The sequence below is a fragment of the Hippocampus guttulatus genome, chromosome 1, assembly GCF_054856545.1.
Source record: "Hippocampus guttulatus isolate MCC_2025c chromosome 1, RoL_Hgut_1.0, whole genome shotgun sequence".
Taxonomy (NCBI): Eukaryota; Metazoa; Chordata; class Actinopteri; order Syngnathiformes; family Syngnathidae; genus Hippocampus; species Hippocampus guttulatus.
The window spans coordinates 1,139,322-1,150,096 of NC_141261.1; the positions used below are offsets into that span (position 1 = coordinate 1,139,322).

General features: G+C 40.5%; 2 protein-coding genes across 3 annotated transcripts in view; both read left to right on the top strand.

The window, feature by feature from the left end:
• Positions 1 to 1,277, top strand: part of LOC147209958 (collagen alpha-1(XVIII) chain-like) — a 29,257-nt gene extending 27,980 nt beyond the window's left edge. For both annotated transcript variants that reach the window (XM_086125519.1, XM_086125438.1), the window contains exon 40: positions 21 to 1,277. In XM_086125519.1, coding sequence (XP_085981645.1) covers positions 21 to 234 — 214 coding nt within the window. In that variant the 3' untranslated portion in view covers positions 235 to 1,277. The remainder of the gene's footprint in view (positions 1 to 20) is intronic.
• Positions 1,278 to 3,430: 2,153 nt separating this feature from the next.
• c1h7orf57 (chromosome 1 C7orf57 homolog) lies at positions 3,431 to 9,295 on the top strand. Its single transcript, XM_086125637.1, has 8 exons — positions 3,431 to 3,662; positions 4,632 to 4,686; positions 4,768 to 4,941; positions 5,020 to 5,107; positions 5,462 to 5,591; positions 5,838 to 5,902; positions 5,986 to 6,086; positions 8,727 to 9,295. Exons 1-8 carry the CDS (start codon positions 3,570 to 3,572, stop codon positions 8,783 to 8,785), a joined length of 765 nt encoding a protein of 254 aa, XP_085981763.1. The 5' UTR covers positions 3,431 to 3,569; the 3' UTR covers positions 8,786 to 9,295.
• The last annotated feature ends 1,480 nt before the right edge of the window (positions 9,296 to 10,775 follow it).

Consider the following 10,775-nt stretch of genomic DNA (forward strand, 5'->3'; position numbering starts at 1 on the left):
GTCTTGTGCGGTTTTCGCAGGCCTGAGAAGATGATGTGGCACGGCTCCGTCGCCAATGGTCAGCGGCAGGTTGATGGTTTCTGTGAGTCGTGGCGCATGAGTAGTCACGTCCTAACCGGCAAAGCGGCCGCGCTCCAGAGCGGCAGTCTGCTCCAGCAGTCCTCCAGCAGCTGTTCCAGCTCCTACGTCGTCCTGTGCGTGGAGAACAGCTACATTGGCCATGGCAGGAGATAAACGCACACACGGGATGGAGAGAAACCTGCTTGGGACTATAAATGTTTTTTCATCATTTCCTTGCAAATACGTGTTTGTTTTTTCATTTTATATTGCAAGTAGATTAGATTGTGCTAAAACAAGAAGATTGTATATGTGAAACCATGAAGGCTTTCATGTGTTTCCAAGGAGACGATATTAAGGTAGCCTACAGCTCTGGGCAAAAAATGAACTACAAAACTACTGCTCTCTGTGATTTTGCTATTTATAGGTACTGTATAATCATGTTTGAGAAGAATGAAAAAGTTAATTTTATTTGATAAAATACCGAAAACGGAACTCCCAAATTTCAAAGACAGTCATTCAGAACTTTTATTTGCAGAAAAAGAAAATTTGTCAAAACACCCCAAAAAGTTTCAGTATTTTTATTGGCCTCTTTTCTCTTTTTTTTAATTTTTTTTTTTTTTTACCAGAGCTGTAGATGGAAGGAATTGGGAGAACAAATAAGTAACGGAACAAGAAAAACAATTTGTATGACTCAAAAAATGGCATTTCCTGTCTGTAATAAGAGGGCTATTTTTTTAATGTATCCAGCTATGGTTCGTACATTTGCCAGGTTGATGATAAAAATGATACAAAAAGATGTAAACACACATGAAAGCTCTGTCATTCCATTGGGAGCAGTAAATACACTGCGGTTAGCGACACATTGTAGCTTTTGTATCGCACACATCCATGCACACACACACATAAGAACTACACGCTTTCATATCAGACAATCAACCCAATTTTCTAATATTTTGAAAACAATTTGTATCTAGTTTGGTGCCTGACTTTAAAAAGGGATGACGGTAGGGCAGCTGTCCACAAAAAGTGCATGGCAGGGGAATTGACTGTGACAAATATTTTTTAATATGCCACTTATCAAACAGAATTCTTGGTAAAATGATATAATTAGAGAGCCCAGTTCTACCGAAAATGTGGATACAATTATTCTCAGTATACTCCCAAACTCTTGTGCTCCTGACAAAACATCTGACTTAAATTAAAATATGTCAACCACCGGCCTGGCCCCTTCACTCTTAAAAAGCAAAAAGTCATACTGCTCCTAGTGTGAAAGAAGCCTTTACTCCAACTGCAGTTGCCTACAGGTATGAACTTTTCTTGGCTTTTTTTTTTTTTTACATTGCTTTGCTTTACACTGGAGGAAGAGATGAGCACATCGTTATTGATGAAGAGTAGTATGCAGAAGGTAGCGTGTTAAGAGATACATTTACCTCAATAGTATCACTTAGGCCAGGATGACTTTACATGTATATGCTTGCAGGAGGGAACAAACATGCAGCAAAAGCAGCGTATACACTGTTTGTTCAAATACTTCTCTGATCGTCTCAAACGTGTTTGCAAGTCACGCTCTAGTTAGTATATTCATGGTCTTTGCTCTATCAGACTATCTTTGTCCTCGCATCCCAGGATAACGGTTTCCTCATTCTCTAACTCAATCAAACAGGACCTTTCCCCTATACTCAATCAGACATACGTCTAATTTAAACAAGTCAGTGTAAGGCAAATTGTTTCATAAGACTGTGTAGAACTTGGTCATTGCATAGAATTTCCCTTATGGGGGGCAATTAATTGGAAAATTATTAATGCAGTGGAAAGAATTGTCTTTTTTTTTTTTTTGTTAGAATCCTTCTAGCTGTCACATTTTCTGTTAAACCCACCATATCAATAATGACAGTCGAAATACTGCTGTGCTTCCCTCGTAACCATGTTTACGTTAACAAACATTTGGATGTAGATGGCTGAAGCTCGCAACTGTAGCGAGTGCAAAGAGTCCCTTTTGGGGCAAAGGTTCATCCTGTAGGCAGGAATCCCATTCTGCATCAAATGCTAGGAGACATTGTGGTGCACCAACTGCGTCATGTGCCACCAGCTCATTGGGTGCACAAGCAAGGTAGGGTTGTCACCATGTATGCTCGATGCCTGGCGATGACTTCAGAACCAAGTGCTTGCCCCCCCCCCCCCCCCCCCAAATGAGGATGTGTCATTCAATGACTTCCACTGGCATGGTGAATGTTTCGTCTGCGTCAGATGCAGCCGATCTCTGGTAGATCAAGCTTTTGCCACCGGGAAGGATGACATGCTGATGTGCTCAACGTGCTAGAGCAAAGACTTCTCAGCAAAGTGCCACGAATTCCTGAGGTTTATAATGCCAGGTGAGTGGGGCCGTTTTTTTTGGTGGGGGGGGGGTTCTTTAACTCTCTAACAACCAATATCAAAAGGTTTAGGTTTTATATTTCCAGTTTTAGTAACGATCAGTACAAAGAATGGCACTTGATGATGAAAAAGAGAGCATAGCATGGTAAAAACAGGAGTTTTTTTTTCTTGAAGAAATTCACAGCTCAAAGCTTTGAGGACATGGGATTCACTATTTTTTGTATTCTTTCAGTCAATCACTGAAATAGGAAATAGATAAATATCAATCTGAAACACTTTATTTCCATAAATCCCTGCCAAGAGTTTATGTTTTGAAATGAACATTTCTCCACTAGAAAAAAACGGTGTGCTGAATTTACTCAATTTGATTTTGCCAAATGTTTGCGCAAAATAAAATCATTTAGATGGACCTACATGCTTTTAATTCGCCGTAGGTGTATAGTCTACTTAAAACAATTATCTAGATCCAAATGATTTTATTGTATGCAACCACTTAACATGATAAATGTTGAGCTCCTTTTGGCTTAGCATTTTTGTGCTTGCTCAGCCACCTGTTGATCTTTTTGCTTGACTAAGATCACCTTGGAGCTTGCGTTTCTTACGACTCATTGAAAAGCTTGACTGTCACTGGGATGAGTGCTGGTGCACCAGCCCAAACGTGCCAATTTCACCATGGTATGAAAATGAATAAAAATGGAAAATTTGTTTTATGTCTTACACTGGTCAATTGCCATTTTAAACAGAAATGGCTTTATGTGTCACTTAACGTGTCACTAAACGTATTTTTGACTTTGAATTAAAAAAAACTTTGCCATGCTTTGTAATTGATTGCTATGACGTTTCAGAAAAAAAATTCCACCAGCAAAAAAAAAAAAAAAATCAAAGTGAAATGTTTATTTGCATCTCTGATGAAAAAAAGTAAAAATGTTTTGAGCAGTGTTATTGATCATTAGGGTATTCTACGAAACCTAGGAATTCAAATGTGTGTGTGTGGGGAGGGGGAATTGAACAAAATGTCTGTTATAGTATAGTGACACTGTGAAAGACCTGCCACTCGTGATCAATATCCAAAGGTATTCGTGTGAACGCCAATTTGAACATCGTCAAAGAAGACTTACTACAATAGGCGATCTTTGATGTGTAACGGAAGTGGTTGCTTCAGTGACAAGAATTGCCTTCTGATCAAATTCGCTCCTCTCTTCTCTTTGCAGAATAACAAGCAGCAGACGGTAAATGTTTCCACTGCATCTGCATCATAGCAAATTCTTATCAAGCGATTATGTTATACATTTATTTTTGCGCAAGTACTGACTGACTGCGTCGTTTTTACGCTGACCGGCTAGCCGCTTGGCAGCTAAACGGGTTAGCAAGGCCTTGTTACAGATAGCACTGTAATAGTGGATTTAAAACATGCTGCAGCTGCTGCTCTTACTATACTATGCTTTCGTTAGAATTTGTGAGCGTTTTTGTTCGATTGTAATTTTCAAGGAGACGTTGGATCATTTCACCCGTCCATATTAAATTTAATGATCCGAACATAATCTCACCAGCATGATGTCATTACACGTTAGTGCAGAACTGTATGGGTTTTATAATGCTGAAAAGATACTTTATTTTTTTTGTGTTACTCTCCATCACCAGTCACTTGTTTCGCAAGCTTCTTATATTCATTCATTTATCAATTAAATTATTGATGGGAGTCTTCCTGGTTCCTGTATTGTATTAGGAGGACGTTTGGTAAACCGCCCACAGGGGGCGCAAGTTGCTCTACCGTTGCGTAATCAAGTCAAGCTTTATTGGCAAATATTAGCTGTCCTTATATTACATATAAAGAAACCCCCTTAGATATTAATTATAAAATATGCCTGATTTCTTCACATTGTTAATCATAGTTACATTAAATTGATAGCTTTGAACGATAAAATTAAATCAAATTAAAGATCTAGGAATTATTTTAATTCCCATTTTCAACATGTGCATGATAATTATCAAAGCCTAAAATGCCAGATGAGCCATGTGAACTGAAGCGAAAATCATTTGAAAACAATAAGAAAGTGGTAGATCACTTGAGTATCCCAGTAACCCTGTTGAATTGTCCGCTTTTGGGCCGCGGGCATATGTTTGACACTTCTGTTATACACTTCATCAGTACATGTATTGTTATTATTGTCATTTTTCACACCCACTTTGGTCTTTAGATTTATCTCACGATGAGTGCTGTTGTACCCAACCATCGAAGGACAAAGCCAGGAGGTAATAATGCAAATAACTCTGGCTCAAAGCTAACATTTATGGTTCAGTTTGGATCGAATAGAAATTGTCACTTCATTGCAGGCATAAAGCCAGGAGCGACAGCCACCGGTGTGACTGGACCAACGTCTCAGATTCCCGGTCTGTCCCAGACTGCTGCCCAAAGCACCGAAGTCGAGAGGACGAGCGGACGGCGGGTTGGCATTTTTGAGTCCGACTCCGACTACGTCAAGCTTGCAAAGCAAGGGGGGCATAAAGGTAATTCTAATTCTGTGACTAGAATGTGCTCCTTACTGTGATGGCATGTTTTGAAACGTGGTTATTTGTGTGCCGTAGGGCTGTTGAGCCATGATGCCGATGTGGATGACAAGGCTAAGACAGCCTACAATCCCGACAATTGGTTTTCAGGTGATGAATCCAACAGGTAAATCAAAACAAACATCTCGGCACTCCTTGCCGCACCACAAAACAAAACAAGTTCCATTTAATGAGACGGATAGATAGATAGATGGATGGACAGAAAAAAGCAAGCATGCCGAATTACTAATGTTCAAGAATGCATACACAGTCTTTTTTTTGTTGTTTTTTGTTTTGGTCAATATTAAAATTGTATGATGCGTCCCTTGCGTCGCAGTGCGGTGCCCGAGACAAAGATAAAACCCTTTTAGCATATTGTCGACCGGCAATTTAAGATGATGGTCTGCACATTGATGACATTACCAAGCCGCAGAATGTGATGTGCAGCTCATCGTTTGTCACGGTGGTTTTGTATTTACAGCGGCAGCAAAGCAACATCTCCCAACAGCCAGGCGAAGGGCGGCAGGCAGCCTTTGCTTGCACCGTTTGGAACTGATAACAGTTCGTCCTGGGAAAGAGAGACTGATATATTTACTCATGATAAAGATAAGGTGAAGACGTCAAAAGAGTTACCCTGTTTTGTTTTTGTTTTTTTATTCGCATCCCTCGCCTTCCATGTTTTTTAGAGTAATATGAGTTTGCTTCGTCGTCATTGCGTCATAACCGGCTGTGCTTGTCGTTTATTTTCATTTGTAGTCAGTCACTTCATCATTCGTGCTCCACCGCTACACTTTTCACCATCATGCATGTCTGTGAAAGGAGTGCAAGATAAGCCGGCTCACCTTTTCATCCTGCAGATGTCTCCCGATGGTACCGCCACTGAGTTGGAGGGGTTGTCTGTGAGCGGCAAATACAAGAGAACGTGAGTACATTCCACAACAACATGGACGTAGATGACAGGATGACGGTTCCACTAAAGTTTCACTTTGTGTGTTGTCGACATAGGTCTCACAATAAGCAAATGGCCCCCGTCAGCATGTCCAAGCTGCTGAGCCATGGCTACGTGGAGGACAAAAAGAAGTCGCCCAATGACGACGATTCCTCAAGTATGACATACATCGATACAATACAGTACAATACATCCTGATTTATATAGCGCTTTGACAACAGCTGCAGCTGTAACAAAGCGCTTAACAAAACAGTTAACATAAAGTAAAATAACAAACGACACATAACATAAAACACGGACAGTCGTGCAATCCTAACCACTTTCCCCTCATACGCTTTGTTGTTTAAAGCAGTTTGAGATGAAAGAGGAGAGAATCAAAGTGTCCTTTAACCAGTGGATCAGAGACGTCATGCTCAAAATGTGCAAGCTAAGTTTCAAAGTCAACAAGAAGCTGTAGCATCCACTGATGAAAAAAAGACATTGGTTCACCTCTCCTGTCCCATGTACCGTATTTTCCGGACTATAAATCGCAGTTTTTTTCATAGCATGGTTGAGGGTGCAGCGACTTATACTCTGGAGCGATTTATGGGTGAAATTATTAACACATTATTATATCATGTTATTTTCACATTGAACCGCAAGAGGTCGATCTATACCTCTATTGATAAAACCACGATGAGTCTGACGTAAGCGACGTAGAAGACGAAGCGCTGCATCTTCCACCTCCAGAGTTGGTGGAGTTGCTTTAAAGTGACACAGAGGATAAAGATTCTATTGGCTTTCGTGAGTTGGAGTGACATTGATGGTTTGGTGAACTTGTTAGCATGTTCTTTATGCTATAGTTATCTGAATAACTCTTAATATGTTACTTAATCATACCAGGCACGTTCTCAGTTCGTCGTTTATGCGTCATGTAACGTTAGCATATCGTACACTTATTCGGCGTGTTGTTTTCTATTTTATTTTAAATTGCCTTTCAAGGTGGCATGTATGTTCTTGGTGTTGGATTTTATCAAATACATTTCCCCCCCAAAATGCAAATTATACTCCAGTGTGACTTATATGTGTTTTCTTCTTTATTATGCATTTTATCGTTGGTGCGACCTATACTCCGGAGCGATTTATAATCCGGAAAATACGGTAAATCCATTCCAATTTCAAGCGCCGACTCTCAATTCCAAATTCGCACCTGCGCTCCGCGTTGACGCTCCTCTCTCCTCATCCTCGGGTCCACAAGCCGTCCATCCAGCCGCACCAACCCTCCAACAGCGCCGACATCCCCACTGAACAAAACGGGGCTGTGAAAAAAGCTGCCCATTACAGGCGCAAAAAACACAGGCTCCCCGGGGCTGTCCAGCACCGACAGTCAATGGCGCCGACATTCCTCCCAATCGAAATCTGTGCTGGTACAGGCGTGCTGCCGAGAGGGCGCAGCCATCAAGACACATTCCGCCTGATTTGCTAAAATCTCAAATAGTGGGCGCTAGGAGAGCATTGCACGTGAAAAATGTTTGATTTGAAGGTAGTTTTAGTGGAAGAGGCAAAAAACAAACTTAGTACTGAGTTACGTACAAAGAAATGTAGTGCTTCAATTAGCTTTGGGGAAGCCAACAGTTGAGTAAAAGCCATGTTTTGTTCAATAATTTGAACTGTCCCAAGCCTATGGGAATTGCATATATGTGACTATCATGCGTGACATTGTATTTAAAAGTTGGGACAGCACAGCAGAGATTATTCTTGTTTTATGTTGTCTTGAGAGGGAAGAAATTTCATCTGTGCTGTATACACACAGCACATTTGGCAATAAATTGTACTGTTATCGCTACGTGTTAGATACTACGAGTATGTTAACGCAGGTCAACGGCAAGCCAAACTCATTTATTCATGAGCCAGGAAACGGAGCGTCTTGCTCCTTTATTGCGGTCTTCTTGACGGCGTACAGTGAACAACTGTGACATCGGCTCAATGAATTGTCGAGTGAAAAGCCATTGCTTTCGAAGGTGAAACGAAAGGAAAATAACTCGGGAGGACCAGTTGCAACGACCACGGTCAGGCTTTCTGTAATGACTCGTCTGATGAAACATGGCGTCTGCTACCCACAATGCACCGCGATAACTAAATGAATATTCTAAACAGAATTACTACGAATGAAATGGCCCGAAGCTTTTACTGTGGGCAGAACACCAATCCAATCCAATTTCTCAGACGGAAGGCCGGCACCATTTTTCACACTGTGCTGAAATGATCCACACACAAGGAAATGTCGAGTTGAAATGGGTTTTGTCAGAGGCGCTACGGCATGACTCCTTCTTGTGACTGGCTCCAAGTCAGCCCTCACATTATACAGAAGCTCCAAAATTGTTTTGTAATTTTTGTTTCCGCCATTTAAAAAAAAAAAAAGCTCCTCTATCACCTCCCTTTTTCCTTACCCCTCTACGCCGCCAAAGTAAGCGCAGTCATCTTTAATCATGTCGTGCCACATCACACCTGCCTTTCAGATCCAAAATTAACCATCACAGTTCATGTCAGGTTTGAGAATTCACATTGCACGTGCCAAATAAATCCATTTGTGGAAGTATTCTTTCCCAGAAGGCACAAAATAAATTGCCCAGCAATTTTGCCCATTTGACAGACGCACTCTCAGGTGCACCCGGTCAGTAGATCAGCTACCATGTTATTTTTTGGACATGCAAACTTTTAATAAATCCGCTTCATCATGTATGCCTGTCAGTGCAATTTCTCAGAACTGATGTTTTTTTTTTTTTTTTTTGTTTTGGGTGTGGGGCTTGTTTTGCAGGTGTGACCTCAGAGCAAACGAGCACCGTCGCAACAGAGGATGTAGATGACCTTGATTAGTGCATCGAGTCGCCGTTCTCACGTTCACTCACTCTTCTCATTCATTCACTGACTGTTTGTGCTCATGTTTATGCAGAGGGATGAGCCCTTCTTTTGATTTGCTTTAGTTTGGATAAAGCATTTCATTGAGTAGATGTGATGATGTTGTTTTGGTTTTGTAACGCAATTCCCTGATTCGACAGGTATCTTGCGAGCCGTGGGGACAACTAACTTTTTGGTTCTCTTAAAAATGTTGCCATCCTTAAGCATGCTTTTGAGCTGCTCAATTTGCCGGCCTAATTGTGTGAAGATCGAGCAAGTCCGTTCTTGATGTGTTGTGCTAATTTATTTGCGTTAAAGTGAAGTAAAATAAAGTTTGTGTGTTTGAGCTGCAGGTGCGAGCTGACTGCAAAGCCGCCCCTTACAAAGTGATGTTTAGCTTTCCAGTTCTGCAAAATATTTGTTTGATGCTGTATTCACCTGATGTCTCATGTTCTGACTGTAAGCAGAATAAAACGGAGTCTAATTGCAGTTATAGATGTGCCTGTGCCAAGTGTTGGGTGACGACATTGCGTTACTTACTTACTGATATTTTGCAGACCAACAAACTAAACATGTTCTGAAGTACAAGTGAGTCATGAAAGTACACTGTGTATACAGTACTAATCAAGAAGACGGCATGACAAACCCAACATCCCACCATCTTCTCCCTCTTTGAGCAAGAGTGAATCTGGAGAGAAGCTGGTTAGTCATCTTACAAGTATACTTAGGCCATCCCAAAACCTTTCTAGATTTCTCACCGACCTCTTGAGACACTCACTGCATTTGATTCTTTCTCCCATCAATATATCAACCTGACCGTGAAGAGAAAATCCACATCCGGCCAAGACGGGTCATGTTCAAACAGAAAAAAAATGCCTTTTTGAAGACAGACAGGAACACAACTGTCATTTATTAAAACTAATCTGATGAGGTACTGTATGTTTCAGCAATACAAAAATGGTGACGTTTTGCCACTTTTGATAATGTTCTCTTTGGAGCACAGGTCTCCTTTTATTTACTGTTCATGCATATACATATATCACCGCTTCAACTGTAACAAATTGGCACGAAACAGTGAGACCACACATATGCTTGGAGCGATTCCTCAAACACACATTTTATTTCAATAAATGGGCATGTGCATGTACTGCTTTTGTCTTATTCTTTCTCAGAGCGTTAGTCAAATTTTGTGTTTCTTACTGGACGAAATGGTCTTGAGTGTGAATGCTGTACAACTTTAAAAACCCCGGAGAACCCAAGAAAGCTTTTCTTCTTTGGAAAATGATGACTTATACCTTAAATGACTGCTATATGTTCACTGAACACCAAAATATATGTTTTTTTTCCCCCAAATATTTAATGCTTTAATTCTAATTTACGATTAGAGCCAAATTTGACCCTTGGGATTTAAGGGTAGCATTTGAATAGCAGAATTTATAAGGGCCAAATTTGACCCAGTGGGTTCTCCAGGGTTAAGCATTCACATTGCTAATCGCAGAACATGTCATTTTTTTTCTTCAGATAGATTACTACCAAATCATATAAATAGCATCTTTCAAATGGAGAGGGTTTATGACTACACTAGACATTTTTTAAAAAAGTTTACACATCCCTATTCAAATGACAGTTTTTTTTCTACTATATGAAAATGAGACCAAGAACAATTATTTCAAACGTTTTCCACCTTTAATGTGACCTACAACCTATACAGCCCGATTGGGAAAAAGCAGTAAACAACTGACAAAATGGCTGTGTGCAGAAATAACCAATCAAAAACAAATTTTTCATGCACAGGCAACTGCCACCAGTTAACTCATTCACTCCCAAAGACGTTTTTAAACGTCTTTTCAGACTTGGTCCCGAATTGGCTGGTACTGAATGAGTTAAAGTAGCCACACATAAATTTGAGTTGTTCTTGTGCAGGGGTGGGCAAACTTTTTGGCTCAGGGGCCACATGGATTTCTAAAAT